The 20,298-nt window shown below is 46.6% G+C and overlaps 1 protein-coding gene across 2 annotated transcripts in view; it reads left to right on the plus strand.

The window, feature by feature from the left end:
- The window catches only part of LOC130312552 (C-type lectin domain family 1 member A-like), a 37,927-nt gene extending 19,439 nt beyond the window's left edge, over window positions 1-18,488 (plus strand). For both annotated transcript variants that reach the window (XM_056552583.1, XM_056552584.1), the window contains exons 5-7: window positions 10,008-10,153; window positions 10,452-10,543; window positions 18,230-18,488. In XM_056552583.1, the coding sequence (XP_056408558.1) occupies window positions 10,008-10,153; window positions 10,452-10,543; window positions 18,230-18,413 (422 nt within the window). In that variant the 3' untranslated portion in view covers window positions 18,414-18,488. The remainder of the gene's footprint in view (window positions 1-10,007; window positions 10,154-10,451; window positions 10,544-18,229) is intronic.
- Window positions 18,489-20,298: the final 1,810 nt, after the last annotated feature.

The following is a 20,298-nucleotide window of genomic DNA, read 5'->3' on the forward strand; positions in this document are numbered from 1 at the left end:
CAAAGGGTAAAGACCCATCCCTCATTGAGAATTGGTGTCCCATAGTGCTTCTCAATGCAGAAAGATTCTGACAAAAGTGCTGTTTAAGCGGCTGGTAGAGTTGGCACCCGGCTCCTTTCGGGGGCTCAGCATTACTCTATTCCGGGCCTCAGTGTCCGAGAGGCTGTGGAGAAAGGTATGGCTGGCCACTGGAAGGGGTACTTGCTGTCCTTGGATCAGGCAAGATCGTTTGACCGGGTTAACCATGAGTACCTCTGGTCTGTTCTTCTGAGATATGGCCTGCCGGGCGGTTGTCCTTTGAGCCCAATGTACGTGTTTGCAGTTGATCCTTTCCTTAGGAGGATTGATTGTGGACCGTTGGTGGGGGTGAGAATGGACCTGGTGGTGCCGGATTCGGCTCTGAGGGCGGTAGCGTATGCTGATGATGTCACCGTGTTTGTCTCCTCAGAGGCATCCGGGTCCAAGATCAACCAGCATAGGTTCGACAGTCTCTGGCTGGGAGGGGGAGATCCTGGTTTTGAACAAAACTGGGACAGCAGGCTTAAGATCGCCGCTCAGAAGGTGGATCAGTGGAAGGGTTGGCCTTTGACCCTCAGGGAAAGGGTTAACCTGATCAAAACATTCCTGCTCCCTTTACTGATATACCTGGGCAGTGTATGCATGTTGCCAGAACCTCTCTGGACCCGGGTCTACAGTGTGTTCTTCCAAATGTTATGGGGGAATAGACTGAACCTAGTGAAGAGGGAGGTTACTTACCATGCAAGGAGACTAGGGGGGTTGTGTATGGTCAACCCCGTGGTATTCCTAGTGAATACCTTTCTTAAGACCAATATTGAAAACCTCTGGAAAGAAAAGGCTCCTCTGTGGGTATCCTCCTGTAGGGGGCTCCTCCGTGGGTATCTTCCTGTAGGGGGCTTCTCTGTGGGTATTGTAAGGAGATCTGATCATATCTAGGTACCCCTGGTACCGAACTTCGGTGGTTAGCTTGATTTAAGTCTTTATCTGGATCCAGGAGAATGAATCTACCAGAAATAACACGTAACAACAGTTTGTCTGGTCAAATTCACTCTAGTTTATTCAGTAGTCCGTAAGCACATAATATAGGGGGGGGGTTGCACCCCTTCTTCCGTCACTCAAACATTTGGTATAATCTCTAGCCTATAATATTAGGTATACGGAGGTTTCTGAGAGAATTCATGGGAGAGACAGATGATCGAGAAAGCCATAACACATGTAAGAATAGGAAGTCCTAATATGGTTAATTAACCTTCGCGGCTACATTCCTAGCAAAGAGATAACATTAAATGCTGAGAGGATAAAGACACTGAGTGATGGATACATACAATACAGTAACCCCTTCAATCCCCTCTTAGAACCTTATAATATTTTATACTATACGGTTCTCCTTTTTTTAACTTCCTTTCTCTGTAGAGTTTTAGGTATTGCATGTATCCACTGGGTGTAGTGTCTTCATTAGGCAATGAGGGCGTGGCCTGGTAAAATGTGGCCGTGGCATTGGCGACTCCCTTTTCTAGCAACCTCCTAATACATGGTATCACACATAGAGAAAATGCAGCAATAACTATAATGATTACAAAAATTATAATGGCTAATTGTGTTAATCATGTTTCCAGTTAGTAAACCATCCAAAATATTGATCCCAGGGATCTGTAATACCTGAGTTCTTTTTTAGTTCGGCAGACAGGTCCTCTAACTTTTATATTGCAATAGTTACTTTACCATTGGGACCAGTGTTGTTAGGTATGAAGGTGCAGCATGATGTAGGATCCACAAGCACTTTGCACACCCCACCTTTTTCTGCCAGAATCATATCGAAGACCATTCTGTTCTGGAATGTCATAATGGAATCAGCTTGGAGCTGCTCTGCAACACCTCGTAACGCATCCCTCGTGTAGTTTACAAACCTTTGTTGTTTATAATAAATGTAATTAATCCAGTCTACATTTTTGTTCACAGTGATTATAGAAAGGATAGATTCAAAGCCTGCAGCGACTTGATTCCTGGCTTTGAACTCATCAGGGACCCCTCTTGGGACCCCTATTGTGTCTATGTATACATGTGGATGGAAGCTACCTGCAGGTGTTGACCTCTTTATCCTTTTTGTGGCAGAGTTTACGTGTTCTCCCCCTTCTGTGAATATGTGAATGTTCATAATGGCTCTAGCTTGAACCTTATTCTACCATCGCCACAGATCCAGTAAATGTCACCTATTGAAAAAACTTGGTTCTGAGTGAGTGACACTTCTACAGAGCTATAACTAGCACAATATCTCTTTGTAGAGTTCTTTCTATTGACACCTTCCTTTTCTCCCCTATAGCATGTGTAATTCCCTGGGTATATGGGTATACCTGCCCCTGAGTGTGGGGTCTCTGTTAGCAAAGGGTATTTCAGGTTCCGCAATCAGTGTCATTATTAGAAATATTCTTGAAAAGATTTAAAAAACATTTTTCTATATTTGAGGGAAGCGTGAATGGCACCGTACCCAAATGTGGTTTCGCAGTCCCGCAAATATAACAATTACTTTTATTGATGGAAGCTGCTGTGTATTTCATCCATTCTACCCAAAGATTGGCATCTGAGACTCCTGTTTCCATTGCTAAAGTGTCCTCATATGTTGAATCAGATACCGCTCTTTTATTCTTGAAAGCCATGGTGTGGGGTATTAGAGGATTCTGCTGCTTGTAATTTTGCTTATAGCTCTCCGTGTCACTACATGTCAGAAAAGTCAATGAGATTGTTATCAGTATGATTTGGGGTGTCATTCTTGTCAATTAACTGCCAGAACTCATGGAGACTTTCGCTTAGTTGGGGGTCAGGGCTGTCTGCCCCCGTTTGTACCCCTTTTCCGCCTTTTTCGAGGTCAAGGCTGTCTGCCTCCGTTAGTACCTCTCTTTTCTTATAACAGCTTGATCCTTGTGGCGTGGATCCAGGTGGGTGACTGCTCTGTGAGGACCGCTGTTCTGGTGATGGCGACTACCTCGGTGGGTTGTCCGTAGATGAAGCTCCCCGACTTCTTTCCCTTCTGGAGGGCCTTGACAATCACCTGGTCTCCTACCCGGAATGGGTGAGTTGGTTCCTGTGGAAGAGAGGGAGATTTACAAGCAACTTTTTCTTCAGTTTTACTGAGGACCTTGATCAGATTAATAACATACTCATCTCTGATCAGGTCCAAATCCCCTTCCTGTATCACTAGGGGGCGCTGTGCCCAGGGTGTAGGGAAGGGCCTACCCATTAGAATTTCAAATGGTGACAACCCTAGCTTCTTATTAGGTGTCATTCTGATCTCTGCAAGTATTATGGGCAGGATTTGTTTCCATTTTTCGAATGTTCCAGCAGTGGCCTTCCTAAGTTTGTCTTTCACTGTTCTGTCCATCCGTTCCACGACCCCTGAACTCTCTGGGTGATATGGAATATGGAATTTCCACTCCACCTGTAATAGTCTTGCTATCTCCTTGTTGAGCTTTGAGGTGAAGGCCGGCCCACGGTCTGATTCAATGACCAGAGGACGGCCCCACCTTGGGACTATCTGTTGGGTCAGGATTTTGGCTCTAGTTTTAGCATCCTCTGATTTTGTAGGAAAGACTTCTGGCCATCTGGAGAACATGTCCACTATCACTAATGCATATTCCTGTTTCCCTTTTGTTTTAGGTATATGCGTGTAATCCACCTGCAAGTGAGTGAATGGTGTAGTGGGGTAGTCAAGGTGTTGGTGAGGAATCTTCAATGGGTTGTTAGGATTGTTTCTCAAGCATGTGATGCATCTGTGTATGTAGTCTGTGACTAACTGCTTGGCATCAGTGATGTGGAAACATCAGTAGAGAGACTCAAGGTTGTGAAGGGAAAAGCATGTGAAGCAGCGTGAGGAATGTAGGATTAGCAGAGCTGAAACTGTATAAAAATGTGCAATGAAGACAGATGCGTTGTGTTTTGGTAGGCACGGCTTCCCCTCTTTGCAGATCAATCCTGTTTTTGGATTTTTCTGCAAAATTGGATAGCACCAATCTTTGTGCTGACATGTGCTGTGTATGTACACCTTTAAGTAACATCATGTGTGGTGTGCAGGAAGGTCAAGTGTCCCAGGGTAATAGGAGTTGTCAGTTCTACCATCATTGCACAGGCTGCAAGGGAACGCAGACATGCCGGCATCCCCTGTACAGAGGTGGGCATCACCTTTGAGAAAAATACACAAGGACATAACTTGCCTCCATGTTCTTGTGTCAGTACCCCCGCCATGGTTTTACAATTTTGGCGTGCAAACATGTGAAAAGGCATTTTATAGTCAGGGAGGCCAAGCCCCGGACTCGACATGACATTTCAAATAATCAAATGCATCATACATTCCAGGAGACCATTTCACCAAATCTGGACTCTGTTCCAGAGTGGCTTGCCTCAGAACATTGTCATAGTAGGAGCAATCAGGGATCCATTGTCTACAGTAGTTTATCATACCAAGGAAGGAAAGCATTTCTTTCTTGGTGTGCGGGGTGACCAGGCCTGCAATAGACCTGACCCTTTCTGTGCTGATTATCCTTTCTCCCTTCGTGAGGACAAACCCTAAATATTTCACCTGCGTTTTACACCATTGCATTTTCTTAAGTGCCACTTTGTGACCACATCCTGATAACCATTGTAACAGTGATAAACCATCCTGAATGCTGGCCTCCGCTGACATGCTACATAACAACAAATCATCGACATATTGCAGCAGCACAGAACCTTGGGGGGGGGGTACCATGGTTTTAATGTGGCTTGGAGGACTATGCTGTACACAACAGGTGAATCAGCATATCCCTGGGGCATTCTGCACCCGGTCAGTTGACGTCCGTCAAAGGAAAAAGCAAAAAGTGGTCTGGTCGCCTTATCAACTGGGATAGAAAAGAAAGCATTCTTCAGATCTATCGCACTGAAATAGACAGCGTCTGCAGGAATGGCAGAAAGAAGTGAATTAACATCTGGGACAATAGGAGCAATAGGCACAATGATGTTGTTTATTGCCCTCAAATCCTGTACCAAGCGGGTAGTACCATCTGCCTTTGTCACTGGATTGACGGGCGTGCTGTAGGGTGAAATCACCTCTTCCAGGATTCCTTTTTCTAGGAATTCTTCTATCATTGACCTAAGTCCATCAAGTTTTTCTCTTGAAAGGGGGTATTGTTTCTGATATACAGGTGTACTGCCTTCCCTTGGGGTAGCTTTGTATGGTGTGCAATCAATGAGCCCTGTGTCATAGTCCCCATTTGCCCACAGTGATGGGTCTATGTCCCCTAGCTCTGGGTGTTCCTGTATGTTTGTAAAAATCAGTGGAGTTACAATGGACAAAGCATCAGAGTATATACTGATACCGTTGTTTTCAACTGTGAGCTGCAATCCCAGCTTTACAAACAGATCTCTCCCAAGAAGACTCACGGGGCACTCAGGTATAATGCTGAAAGTGTGATCTGTAATGTATTCCCTGTCAATGGTCTCTAGATCTATGGGCTTTTTTATAAGGTGCTGTCCTGCTGTTAGAAAAGGGGAAAACATTTTAACTTCTTCACTTACTTCTTGTTTGTCAGACATACTGCGGGTCTGGACCCCCCACTAGTAACTCCTTGAGCACCAGCGTCCTTATCTCTTCCTGCAGCTCCCTCCCCTCCTGCTAAAGGTTGTGGCTGGGATCTCTCCTAGTTATGACTGCTGTGACTGCATCTTCTTCATCTGGAGTCAACACTGGGTACTGAGGCACTACTGGAGGGGGTCTGTTATACGGTGAAGGGGGTGGAAATTTCTGGTCTCTCCCTTTCAAACTTATTTCCCGTTCTATCTCATGAAGGGACCTATCATCTTTGGGACAGCTGTGGTTCTTATTCCTTTTCTTATTACCTGCATCATACCAATGGGGGGCTATTTCTAGCCACTGTTCCCCTCCCTTGGACATATAATCCATGTCCCAGGAAGGGTCCGCATCGAAATGCGGCCAGGCTGCCTTATCACCCAGACATAGTCCTTTGACCATATCCATATGAAACACACTATTGTCACCGTCTCTGGGGAATGGATCTGCAGCATCCATTACCTCAGTCCAGCCTGCTAAATCGTCTACCCATGGATTGATCAGGTAATAGTTTGTTTGGACTAACACGGGTTACATAACATTTGCAAGTTTCCCCTGGCTCTGGTTTAGGGTACTTAGTTTTAGAGTCTTTTGCTCCCATGTTAGTATGTTTTGTTTTGGAGTGTGATCATACAATCACTGTCAGGACTGGCTGTACTGAGCCGCAGAGGCTCCGACAATTCCTGTCAACTGATCAGCGGACTCGTGTCTTAATGTTTGCTCACTCTCCCAAAACCCCTATCGACTAGTGCTGTTTTGAGCCGCCACTTGCGTTCACCGGTCTCTGGGTCAACAGATTCTCTCCTAGCCAGAGGGGTGGGGCGTCTTGCAGCTCTCCACAACGCATGCAATTTTACACAGACAATGATGTTAGTACAAAAAAATCACAGTGAGATTTGACCGTACACTTACCACCCGGTCAACGTCTCACACAAACAAATGATCTTATCACTTCTAAAATTTCTTATTATTACAAACTACATATATATAAGAGTTAAATCAAGCTTGTAACCTTCTGTTCCCCGAACAGCTTCTTTTAGTTTTAAGTGCACTTATCTCTGACTAAGGTGATATGGGGCTCCCGGAGCACCTCTTATAATCACCAACGACTCCCTGAGCCTTTGTCTATTGTGTCCCTGACACTCTGTGTCCCAGACACAGCAACCCCCCGAAGTTTCTAAGTAAATGGTTCTACTTACTTGGATTGAGACGCTGTCAGTGCCCTCGGATCAGACAGAGGATAAAACAGATATCCCTCATACGGATCCGGGGATGACTTTCTCGATCCCGGACGAGCCCCCAGATTGTAAGGAGATCTGATCATATCTAGGTACCCCTGGTAGCGAACTTCGGTGGTTAGCTTGATTTAAGTCTTTATCTGGATCCAGGAGAATGAATCTACCAGAAATAACACGTAACAACAGTTTGTCTGGTCAAATTCACTCTAGTTTATTCAGTAGTCCGTAAGCACGTAATATAGGGGGGGGGGGGTTGCACCCCTTCTTCCGTCACTCAAATATTTGGTATAATCTCTAGCCTATAATATTAGGTATACAGAGGTTTCTGAGAGAATTCATGGGAGAGACAGATGATCGAGAAAGCCATAACACATGTAAGAATAGGAAGTCCTAATATGGTTAATTAACCTTCGCGGCTACATTCCGAGCAAGAGATAACATTAAATGCTGACATGATAAAGACACTGTGTGATGGATACATACAATACAGTAACCCCTTCAGGTATCCTCCTGTAGGGGATGGTTTCAGCCTTTCTTCCAGGAATGGGAGACAGGAGGGCAAGTGAAGGATCTTCGCACACCACACGGACATCTCCCGGCTTATGCTACCCTGGTTCTGAAGGTTATTTGTCAGTGGGGTCTGGGGATGTGGGAGATTAGGACTCTGTTGAGGAAATTCCTTGACAAGAGGGTTCTGTCTTCTCATTTCCAGAGGCCTTTGGCGCTCAAGGATTGCCCAAGTCGGGATCTGGAGGTTGGTTTAGGGCTTTTGAATTCTATCAGGATCCCCTTGAAGTTTTGGGACTTGACTTGGCGCTGCTTCCATGGGAAACTGTGTGTGAGGGACAATCTGAAGTGCAGGAGCTCTGATGACCGGGGATGTCCCCGCGAGGAGTGTGGAGGCATGCTGGAAAGCATGGAGCATTTTCTGCTTCATTGTCCCTTTAACACAGAGGTTTACACCAGGGTGGGCGCTTCCATTGGTTGGCCTCGGCTGGCCAGTCTCTCCTATGCGGAATGGGCCTATGGGGCATTCAGAAACCTTGGAGGCTGGGACCGGAACACTGTATTCTTAGTCAGCTTAGTGGTCAGGTACTACACGTGGAACGCACAGTGTTTAGTGTCGACGCAGCGTAAAATCTTCCCTGTGGGTGAGGTGGTTAGGAACATACTGTGTGACCTGGTGAAGGTGCCTTCTCTGGAGTACGAGAGGCTGGGTGCTGGCAGGGCCTCTCGTCTGTGGAGGGGCTGGGTGCTGGCAGGCCTCTCGTCTGTGGAGGGGCTGGGTGCTGGCAGGGCTTCTCGTCTGTGGAGGGGCTGGGTGCTGGCAGGGCCTCTCGTCTGTGGAGGGGCTGGGTGCTGGCAGGGCCTCTCGTCTGTGGAGGGGCTGGGTGCTGGCAGGGCCTCTCGTCTGTGCAGGGGCTGGTTGCTGGCAGGGCTTCTAGTCTGCGGAGAGGCTCTACCTTAGCCTGTTGTCTCCCCCTGGTGGTGGGCTGATGCTGGCACATTAGTCTTTTTGTTTTGAGCTGTATGTACACGGTAATATAGGGCTTTCAGGCGCTGAACTTGAGCTTTAGTGGTTTGTGGGGCTGAAAAGCCTCATTGTTGTTTTGGTTTATAGTGTTATATGTATTTTGTTATTGTATTTATTTTTGTAGTCTATGTGTAAATTTATGTACTGTATATATTGTTAGTTTGTGTATATTTTATGTATTGTATACATTGTGTTATGCCACCTATGGTGGCATCACAGAGAACATGTGCACTTTGCAGTGGAATCCTATTGCCAGTAATGGGACTCTGCTGCTCCAAAATTTCCAAGTGAAATTTTAAAGAGGAATTCCACTCAGAAACTCCATCGTGTGAACTTAGCCTTATACTATAAAGCTTCTGTGTAGTCTTAGCTTTCTCCTCCAGCAAAATCAGATGGGCACTTAGTGGGGAGAACAGTCAAATCAGTAAGGCTGGGTTCACACCATGTTTTGTCTATATGGGGACTGGATCCCTGCCGGACCCGGCCCACATCTCATTCATTTGAATGAGCCGACCGGTGTCAGATAGTGACTCAGTTCGGCTCATTTTTGTCCCGTAACGGTTTTGTGACTGGACCTAAAACCGTAGTATACTGGTCACAAAACCGGATACGGGGCAAAAACGAGCCAACTGGAGTCACTATCTCACTCTGGCCGACTCATTCAAATGAATGAGACGTGGGCCGGGTCCGGCTGGCATACGGGGGCAACCGGTTTTCCCATCCCCCAGCTTGATCCGATCCCCATATAGACAAAACATGGTGTGAACCCGGTCTTACTCAGCTGCCTCCCAGGACCATAACACTAAACAGAGTTATTCTGCCATCAGCACTCATCCTATATCCACAGAAGTATTGACCACTGTGATCCCAAATGATCTTGAGAACAGGGCTTCTGTGTATCCAATCAGAATAGAGCGTTGGTCATGTATGTGCACTGCTGCTCCATTTATTGTCTATGGGACAATGTTCTGTATTAGACAAGGCAAACAGCAGTAGACACAGCTCCCCCTCTCGCCCACTCCACGTCACGAGACCAGGACTGGACCCCCGATCCAGAGAAACAGCAAAGACAAAAGGCAATGTCCAGCGTGGAAGTTCAAGCAATTCTTGGAAGTTTATTCAGCAATTAGCCAACATGACAAACAGGTACCTGTTTGTCATGTTGGCTAATTGCTGAATAAACTTCCAAGAATTGCTTGAACTTCCACGCTGGACATTGCCTTTTGTCTTTAATGTTCTGTATTCTACCGTTCAGTCCCATAGTCTTTATATGGAGCGGCATTGCACATTTGCTGATATTGTCCAATGGGAGACTTGGGACCCCTGTTCTAATGACTGCATGTCGTCCTAGTTGTGATCATACATTCATCATGGGGATAAGTGATAATGTTGAGGCAATGTCTTGAATTGAGGGGCCCCTTCAACCTTATAGGGACCGTGCACCCTAAATTTATGCTTGGACTCTCATCCCAGACCACAGTAAAGTGCAGATCAGATGCAGGCGGCCGGCGGTCAGGGGTCAGAGGTAAGCGGTCAGCATAGGCTTTTTCTTTAGTAGTTTGAGACAACTTCTTCTTTCTTCGTTTTGCATGATGACGTCCATATTTTCTCTATATTCCAGATCTTTGCCCTGATGATTGGATTCTGTTTGGTAGAAAATGTTTATGGTTCACAAATGAGAAGATAAATTGGTGGAAATGTGACCAGTACTGTAAAAGTGAGGAGGGGAACCTTATTGTTGTCCAAAAGAACGATCTGAGGCTTCAGGTACGATCCAATGGTCTGATGAGGGGTTTACTTCTGAGTCATGTGTCTCATGTAATCAGATTACCCCCACCCCCCTTTTTTAATGGACCCTTTTCTCCATCTATTTAGTCCTTCATCCTTCTCCTGATCATTTATAGATATTACGAGATACAGCACCCCCTCCTATACCTAAAATAGTGATGGGGTAACAACCAATCAGACATGTACGATACATAAAACATCACTGTCATGTGTGGAAGGACCCGCAGGACACCATAAGGAATGATGCTCCCTGATTACTATGTGTCTCTATTTACAGGATTTTCTGTTCAATAAAACTGAAGATTCCTGGGTTGGAAAAGAATTTAACAGAAATTGGTACCAAAGGTGGAAATGGCCAGATCAGTACGAGTAAGTCCGATCATGTATTATTACTTCATGTATATTACAGGAATATAGAATGTAGATACATAACAAGACAATATAAGACAATCCAGGTTTATTCGGTCCATGTTATCTACCTGCACATATTATATTTAGTATCAGTCGAGAATTTCCTAAATACAGGGTCAAGTGTTTCCTGCAGTGTCCACCAGGGGGAGCATCTTACAGTGAATCAGTCACCAGAATATGGCGTCTTATGTAAGGACATGATATTACAGACCAGGACAAATGTCACAAAAACAATGAACACAAAACCCACTTGACAATAAATCAGAGAGGAGATGAGAAAAAGAGGGTAGGTGAGTAGGACAAGAGGGGAGGAGAGAAGAAAAGGGGAGGGGAGGAGAGAAGGAGAAGAAAGGGGTAGAAGGAGAAGAAAAGAGGAGGAGAGAAGAAAAGGGGAGAAGGAGAAGAAGAGGGGAGGAGAGAAGTAGAAGAAAGGGGGAGAAGGAGAAGAAAAGGGGAGGAGAGAAGGAGAAGAGAGAAGGAGAAGAAGAAGAGGGAAGGAGAGAAGGAGAAGAAGAAGAGGGAAGGAGAGAAGGAGAAGAAGAAGAGGGAAGGAGAGAAGGAGAAGAAGAGGGGAGGAGAGAAGAAAAGGGGAGGGGAGGAGAGAAGAAAAGGGGAGGGGAGGAGAGAAGGAGAAGAAAGGGGTAGAAGGAGAAGAAAAGGGGAGAAGGAGAAGGAGAAAAGGGGAAAAGGAGAAGAAGAAGAGGGGAGGAGAGAAGGAGAAGAAATGGGGAGAAGAAGAAGAAAAGGGGAGAAGGAGTAGAAAACGGGAAAAGGAGAAGAAAACGGGAGAAGGAGAAGCAAAGGGGAGAAGGAGAAGAAAAGGGGAGGAGAGAAGGAGAAGAAAAGGGGAGGAGAGAAGGAGAAGAGGGAAGGAGAGAAGGAGAAGAAGAAGAGGGAAGGAGAGAAGGAGAAGAAGAAGAGGGAAGGAGAGAAGGAGAAGAAGAGGGGAGAAGAAGGGGGGGAGAAGGAGAAGAGGGAAGGAGAGAAGGAGAAGAAGAAGAGGGAAGGAGAGAAGGAGAAGAAGAAGAGGGAAGGAGAGAAGGAGAAGAAGAAGAGGGAAGGAGAGAAGGAGAAGAGGGGAGAAGAAGAGGGGGGGAGAGAAGGAGAAGAAGAGGGGAGAAGGAGAAGAAGAGGAGAGAAGGAGAAGAGCACAGGAGAAGGAGAAGAAATGGGAGAAGGAGAAGAAAGGGGTAGAAGGAGAAGAAAAGGGGAGGAGAGAAGGAGAAGAAAAGGGGAGGAGAGAAGGAGAAGAGGGAAGGAGAGAAGGAAAAGAAGAAGAGGGAAGGAGAGAAGGAGAAGAAGAGGGGAGAAGAAGGGGGGGAGAAGGAGAAGAGTAGGGGAGAAGGAGAAGAAGAGGAGGGGAGAGAAGGAGAAGAAGAAGAGGAGGGGAGAAGAACAGGGGAGAAGGAGAAGAAAAGGGGAGGGGAGAAGGAGAAGAAGAGGGGAGGAGAGAAGAGAAGAAGAGGGGAAAAGAGAAGAAAAGGGGAGGGGAGAAGGAGAAGAAGAGGGGAGGGGAGAAGGAGAAGAAAAGGGGAGAGGAGAAGAAAAGGGGAGGGGAGAAGGAAAAGAGGGAAGGAGAGAAGGAGAAGTGGGAAGGAGAGAAGGAGAAGAAGAGGGGAGAAGAAGAGGAGAGAAGGAGAAGAAAGCAGGAGAAGGAGAAGAAAACGGGAGAAGGAGAAGAAAAGGGTAGAAGGAGAAGAAAGGGGGAGAAGGAGAAGAAAAGGGGAGGGGAGAAGGAGAAGAAAAGGGGAGGAGAGAAGGAGAAGAGGGTAGGAGAGAAGGAGAAGAAGAGGAAAGGAGAGGAGAAGAAGAGGGAAGGAGAGAATGAGAAGAAGAAGAGGGGAAGGAGAGAAGGAGAAGAGAGGGGAGAAGAAGAGGGGGGAGAGAAGGAGAAGAGTAGGGGAGAAGGAGAAAAAGAGGAGAGAAGGAGAAGAAGAAGAGGGAAGGAGAGAAGGAGAAGAAGAAGAGGGAAGGAGAGAAGGAGAAGAAGAAGAGGGAAGGAGAGAAGGAGAAGAAGAAGAGGGAAGGAGAGGAGGAGAAGAAGAAGAGGGAAGGAGAGAAGGAGAAGAAGAAGAGGGAAGGAGAGAAGGAGAAGAGGGGAGAAGAAGAGGGGGGGAGAGAAGGAGAAGAAGAGGGGAGAAGGAGAAGAAGAGGAGAGAAGGAGAAGAGTACAGGAGAAGGAGAAGAAATGGGAGAAGGAGAAGAAATGGGTAGAAGGAGAAGAAAAAGGAGAAGGAGAAGGAGAAGAGGGAAGGAGAGAAGAAAAAGAAGAAGAGGGAAGGAGAGAAGGAGAAGAAGAGGGGAGAAGAAGGGGGGAGAAGGAGAAGAGTAGGGGAGAAGGAGAAGAAGAGGAGGGGAGAGAAGGAGAAGAAGAAGAGGAGGGGAGAAGAACAGGGGAGAAGGAGAAGAAAAGGGGAGGGGAGAAGGAGAAGAAGAGGGGAGGAGAGAAGGAGAAGAAGAGGGGAAAAGAGAAGAAAAGGGGAGGGGAGAAGGAGAAGAAGAGGAGAGGGGAGAAGGAGAAGAAAAGGGGAGAGGAGAAGAAAAGGGGAGGGGAGAAGGAAAAGAGGGAAGGAGAGAAGGAGAAGTGGGAAGGAGAGAAGGAGAAGAAGAGGGGAGAAGAAGAGGAGAGAAGGAGAAGAAAGCAGGAGAAGGAGAAGAAAACGGGAGAAGGAGAAGAAAAGGGTAGAAGGAGAAGAAAGGGGGAGAAGGAGAAGAAAAGGGGAGGGGAGAAGGAGAAGAAAAGGGGAGGAGAGAAGGAGAAGAGGGTAGGAGAGAAGGAGAAGAAGAGGAAAGGAGAGGAGAAGAAGAGGGAAGGAGAGAATGAGAAGAAGAAGAGGGAAGGAGAGAAGGAGAAGAAGAGGGGAGAAGAAGAGGGGGGAGAGAAGGAGAAGAGTAGGGGAGAAGGAGAAAAAGAGGAGAGAAGGAGAAGAAGAAGAGGGAAGGAGAGAAGGAGAAGAAGAAGAGGGAAGGAGAGAAGGAGAAGAAGAAGAGGGAAGGAGAGAAGGAGAAGAAGAAGAGGGAAGGCGAGGAGGAGAAGAAGAAGAGGGAAGGAGAGAAGGAGAAGAAGAAGAGGGAAGGAGAGAAGGAGAAGAGGGGAGAAGAAGAGGGGGGGGAGAGAAGGAGAAGAAGAGGGGAGAAGGAGAAGAAGAGGAGAGAAGGAGAAGAGTACAGGAGAAGGAGAAGAAATGGGAGAAGGAGAAGAAAGGGGTAGAAGGAGAAGAAAAAGGGAGAAGGAGAAGAAAAGGGAGGAGAGAAGGAGAAGAGGGAAGGAGAGAAGAAAAAGATGAAGAGGGAAGGAGAGAAGGAGAAGAAGAGGGGAGAAGAAGGGGGGAGAAGGAGAAGAGTAGGGGAGAAGGAGAAGAAGAGGAGGGGAGAGAAGGAGAAGAAGAAGAGGAGGGGAGAAGAACAGGGGAGAAGGAGAAGAAAAGGGGAGGGGAGAAGGAGAAGAAGAGGGGAGGAGAGAAGGAGAAGAAGAGGGGAAAAGAGAAGAAAAGGGGAGGGGAGAAGGAGAAGAAGAGGGGAGGGGAGAAGGAGAAGAAAAGGGGAGAGGAGAAGAAAAGGGGAGGGGAGAAGGAGAAGAGGGAAGGAGAGAAGAAGTGGGAAGGAGAGAAGGAGAAGAAGAGGGGAGAAGGAGAAGAAGAGGAGAGAAGGAGAAGAAAACAGAAGAAGGAGAAGAAAACGGGAGAAGGAGAAGAAAAGGGTAGAAGGAGAAGAAAAGGGGAGAAGGAGAAGAAAAGGGGAGGGGAGAAGGAGCAAGAAAAGGGGAGGAGAGAAGGAGAAGAGGGTAGGAGAGAAGGAGAAGAAGAAGAGGGAAGGAGAGAAGGAGAAGAAGAAGAGGGAAGGAGAGGAGAAGAAGAGGGAAGGAGAGAATGAGAAGAAGAAGAGGGAAGGAGAGAAGGAGAAGAAGAGGGGAGAAGAAGAGGGGGAGAGAAGGAGAAGAGTAGGGGGGAAGGAGAAGAAGAGGAGAGGAGAAGAAGAAGAGGAGGGGAGAAGAACAGGGGAGAAGGAGAAGAAAAGGGGAGGGGAGAAGGAGAAGAAGAGGGGAGGAGAGAAGGAGAAGAAGAGGGGAAAGAGAAGAAGAGGGGAGGGGAGAAGGAGAAGAAAAGGGGAGGGGAGAAGAAGAGGGGAGGAGAGAATGAGAAGAAGAGGGGAGGGGAGAAGGAGAAGAAAAGGGGAGGGGATAAGAAAAGGGGAGGGGAGAAGGAGAAGAGGGAAGGAGAGAAGGAGAAGGGGAGGAGAGGAGAGAAGGAGAAGAAGTGGGAAGGAGAGAAGGAGAAGAAGAGGGGAGGGGAGAAGAAGAAGGGAGGGGAGAAGAAGAGGGGAGGAGAGAAGGAGAAGAAGAGGGGAGGGGAGAAGGAGAAGAAAAGGGGAGGGGAGAAGAAGAGGGAAGGAGAGAAGGAGAAGAGGGGAGAAAGAGAAAAAGAAGGGAGGAGCGAAGGAGAAGTGGGGAGGAGAGATGGAGAAGAAGAGGGGAGGAGAGAAGGAGAAGAAGAGGGGAGGGGAGAAGAAGAAGAAAAGGGGAGGGGAGAAGAAAAGGGGAGGGGAGAAGGAGAAGAGGGAAGGAGAGAAGGAGAAGGGGAGGAGAGGAGAGAAGGAGAAGAAGTGGGAAGGAGAGAAGGAGAAGAAGAGGGGAGGGGAGAAGAAGAGGGGAGGGGAGAAGAAGAGGGGAGGGGAGAAGAAGAAGAAGAGGGGAGGGGAGAAGAAGAGGAAAGGAGAGAAGGAGAAGAGGGGAGAAGGAGAAAAAGAAGGGAGGAGCGAAGGAGAAGTGGGGAGGAGAGATGGAGAAGAAGAGGGGAGGAGAGAAGGAGAAGAAGAGGGGAGGGAGAAGAAGAGGGGAGGAGAGAAGGAGAAGAAGAGGGGAGGGGAGAAGAAGAGGGAGGAGAGAAGGAGAAGAAGAGGGGAGGGGAAAAGGAGAAGAAGAGGGGAGGGAAGAAGGAGAAGGAGAGGGGAGTGGGGAAGGAGTAGAAGAGGGGTGGGGAGAAGGAGAAGAAGAGGGGAGAAGGAGAAGAAGATGAGAGAAGAAGAAGAGGAGGGGAGAGAAAGAGAAGAAGAAGAGGGAAGGAGAGAAGAAGAGGAGGGGAGAAGGAGAAGAAAAGGGGAGGAGAGAAGAAAAGGGGAGAAGGAGACGAAGAAGAGGGGAGGAGAGAAGGAGAAGAAAGGGGGAGAAGGAGAAGAACAGGGGAGAAGGAGAGAAAAGGGGAGGAGAGAAGAAAAGGGGAGAAGGAGACGAAAAAAGATGGGAGGAGAGAAGGAGAAGAAAGGGGGAGAAGAAAAGGGGAGAAGGAAAAGAAAACGGGAGAAGGAGAAGAAAACGAGAGAAGGAGAAGAGGGAAGGAGAGAAGGAGAAGAAGAAGAGGGAAGGAGAGAAGGACAAGAAGATGAGGGAAGGAGAGAAGGAGAAGAGGGAAGGAGAGCAGGAGAAGAAGAGGGGAAGAGAGAAGAAAAGGGGAGGGGAGGAGAGAAGGAGAAGAAAGGGGTAGAAGGAGAAGTAAAGGGGAGGAGAGAAGAAAAGGGGAGAAGTAGAGAAGAAAAGGGGAGAAGGAGAAGAAGAAGAGGGGAGGAGAGAAGGAGAAGAAAGGGGAGGAGAGAAGGATAATAGGGGAGGAGAGAAGGATAAGAGGGGAGGAGAGAAGGATAAGAGGGGAGGAGAGAAGGATAAGAGGGGAGGAGAGAAGGATAAGAGGGGAGGAGAGAAGGATAAGAGGGGAGGAGAGAACAATAAGAGGGGAGGAGAGAAGGATAAGAGGGGAGGGGAGAAGGATAAGAGGGGAGGAGAGAAGGATAAGAGGGGAGGAGAGAACGATAAGAGGGGAGGAGAGAAGGATAAGAGGGGAGGACTGAGAACGATAAGAGGGGAGGAGAGAAGGATAAGAGGGGAGGAGAGAAGGATAAGAGGGGAGGAGAGAAGGATAAGAGGGGAGGAGAGAAGGATAAGAGGGGAGGAGAGAACGATAAAAGGGGAGGAGAGAAGGAGAAGAAAAGGGACCTGCCGGTAATGGCAGACATTAACTCCTCAGATGCCGTGCTCAATTCAGATCACGGCATCTGCGGCAGCGCGGCACTTAAAATGGCTGATCTGATCGCCCGCGGCACTGCTGCGGGGATGAGATCAGCCAAGATGGCGGATGGAGGTCCCCTCACCTGCCTCCGTCTGTCTTCTGGGGTCTTCTGCACTAATCTGCCTTCCAGCAGACCAGAGCAGAAGATCACCTATAATATTGATCAGTGCTATGTCCTATACATAGCACTAAACAGTATTATCATCTAAGGATTGCTATAAATAGTCCCCTGTGGGGTATATTAAAGTGTAAAATAAATGTAAAAAAAAGTGAAAAAAACATGTGAAAAAGCCCCTCCCCCAATAAAGTTTTAAATCACCACTTTTCCCCATATTAATACACAAAAGTGTAGAAAAACATAAATAACAAACATATTTGGTATCATCACATGTGTAAATATCTGAACTACAAAAAATATAATGTTAATGATCCCCTCCGGCGAACGGCATAAACGCTAAAAAAAAGAAAAATTCAAAATTTCTGCTTTTTTGTCACATCAAACTGCAATTTTTTTTATTATAAAAAGCGATCAAAAAGTCACATATGTGCAAACATGGCACTAAAACAAACTACAGATAATGGCGCAAAAAATGCGCCCTCACACATCTCTGAATACTTAAAACTAAGAAAGTTAAAGGTGGTCAAAGAAGGGCAATTTTATATGTACTGATTTTGTTAAAAAAAAAAGTTAGAGATTTTTTAAAAGCAAAACAATAATAGAAATGTATATAAACATGGGGATCGTGTGAATCGTATTGACCCAGAGAATAAAGAACACGTCATTTTTAGCATAAAGTCTACGAAGTTTGCATAATTATGCTTTTCAATTAAACTTCCCTATTTCCTTACAAAAAAAATATTTTTGGGGTTTACCATACATTTTAGGGTAAAATGAGTGATGTCATTACAAAGTACAACTGGTCACACAAAAAACAAGCCTCATATGGGTCTGTAAATGGAAATATAAAGGAGTTATGGATTTTAGAAGGCGAGGAGGAAAAAACAAAAATGCAAAAATAAAATTGGCTGTGCCTTAAGGTGAAAATGGGCCTGGTCCTTAAGGGGTTAAGGGGTTAGAATATGCACAAAAATTGCGTTGCAAAAGGCAACATTACAGGGGTATTCTGGCCAAAGGCATTTTATCCCTATCCATAGGGCCCACCCCTGGGACCCCCTGCGTTATATGCCAGGCTGGTGCTCCAGTCTCTGAAAACTCTTTGTTTCTGGGACTGGAGACATCACGCCGTCCCCCATTTTATGTCTATGGGACTGGAGCAGCAGCCCACTATAGGATGCGGGGGCTGCACAGAGATCGCCAGGGCAGTAGGCCCCCCCATGATTAGACATTTTATCCCCAATCCTTTGTATAGTGGATAAGATGCCTTTGGTCGGAATTCCCCTTTAAACTGTCAGAATGAGAAAGGTAAATCTGGGTCAATCGATTATCATTTCAGGATTCCGCCCTCACCTCCAGGGGGCATCACCTGTGCAGGGGCTCTGGTCACCAGTTTTAGGCCCGTACTGTATAAATGCGTGTGATGTGTATCTTTGTTGTATTTTATATTCTTTATTTTGTTTTTTTCAGGAACGATTGGGGAAAATGTTGGCATATCAAAGATAGAAACTTGAAGCAAGAGAGCTGTTCAGAAACGAAAAAGTGCGTCTGTGAGAAGAATCTGGTCCACGTGTCAGTAAAGAAATACAAAAGTGATGATTCTCCACAGTTAAAGCTCTGGGGCACGTCATATCATTGCTGGAAAAATGATTAATCAAGAGATAAAAAAGGTTAATATACACAAGCATCAAACCTGCCCCGACCCCTGCTCTGCGCTTGTCCCAATGTCACCTTCACCTGTAGAGCGATAATAAAGCTTCAGTCCTTCAGGTTTTATACTGTTCCTGTGTCAGGGTCGGTCCTTCGCCCCCCACGTGGTCTGCACCAATGTTATTTTATTTTCTAATTAGATTATAAACAATGCGCTGCACTCTAATATACCCTAACCTGGTTACTGGGAAACCGCAGCCTAAAAATATGTGAATATTCCCACAAACTGGGGGAGATTTATCATAATCTGTGCAGAGGAAACGTGGTGCAGTTGCCCATAACAACCAATCAGATATCTTCTTGATGTTTTAGAAAGCTTTTGATCTGATTGGTTGTTATGGGCAACTACACCATTCTTCCTCTGTACCAGTTTTGATAAATCTCCTCCACTGACCATATAGGGGTAGATACAGGAAGCACTCCGCAGACAGTATAAGGGATTACAGCTACATGAATCACAGGTGACGTCTTCTCTAAGTGACTCACAGGGGACGTCTTCTCTAAGTGACTCACAGGTGACATCTTCCCTAAGTGACTCACAGGTGACGTCTCTCTAAATGACTCAAAGGGGACATCTTCTCTAAGTGACTCACAGGTGACGTCTTCTCTAAGTGACTCACAGGGGACGTCTTCTCTAAGTGCATCACAGGTGACGTCTTCTCTAAGTGAATCTCAGGTGACGTCTTCTCTAAGTGACTCACAGGTGACGTCTTCTCTAAGTGACTCACAGGGGACGTCTTCTCTAAGTGCATCACAGGTGACGTCTTCTCTAAGTGAATCTCAGGTGACGTCTTCTCTAAGTGCATCACAGGTGACGTCTTCTCTAAGTGAATCACAGGTGACGTCTTCTCTAAGTGAATCACAGGTGACGTCTTCTCTAAGTGAATCACAGGTGACGTCTTCTCTAAGTGAATCTCAGGTGACGTCTTCTCTAAGTGAATCTCAGGTGACGTCTTCTCTAAGTGAATCTCAGGTGACGTCTTCTCTAAGTGAATCACAGGTGACATCTTCTCTAAGTGAATCACAGGTGACATCTTCTCTAAGTGAATCTCAGGTGACGTCTTCTCTAAGTGAATCTCAGGTGACGTCTTCTCTAAGTGACTCACAGGTGACGTCTTCTCTAAGTGAATCACAGGTGACGTCTTCTCTAAGTGAATCACAGGTGACATCTTCTCTAAGTGACTCACAGTTCTCTAAGTGAATCACAGGGAACGTCTTATCTAAGTGAATCACAGGGAACGTCTTATCTAAGTGAATCACAGGGAACGTCTTCTCTAAGTGAATCACAGGGAACGTCTTCTCTAAGTGAATCACAGGGAACGTCTTCTCTAAGTGAATCACAGGGAACGTCTTCTCTAAGTGAATCACAGGTGACGTCTTCTCTAAGTGAATCACAGGTGACGTCTTCTCTAAGTGACTCACAGGTGACGTCTTCTCTAAGTGACTCACAGGTGACATCTTCTCTAAGTGACTCACAGGTGACGTCTTCTCTAAGTGAATCACAGGTGACGTCTTCTCTAAGTGACTCACAGGTGACGTCTTCTCTAAGTGAATCACAGGTGACGTTTTCTCTAAGTGACTCACAGGTGACGTCTTCTCTAAGTGACTCACAGGTGACGTCTTCTCTAAGTGACTCACAGGTGACGTCTTCTCTAAGTGACTCACAGGTGACGTCTTCTCTAAGTGACTCACAGGGGACGTCTTCTCTAAGTGACTCACAGGTAACGTCTTCTCTAAGTGAATCACAGGGGACGTCTTCTCTAAGTGAACCACAGGTGACATCTTCTCTAAGTGAATCACAGGTGACGTCTTCTCTAAGTGACTCACAG

The sequence above is a fragment of the Hyla sarda genome, chromosome 1 (assembly GCF_029499605.1).
Source record: "Hyla sarda isolate aHylSar1 chromosome 1, aHylSar1.hap1, whole genome shotgun sequence".
NCBI lineage: Eukaryota > Metazoa > Chordata > Amphibia > Anura > Hylidae > Hyla > Hyla sarda.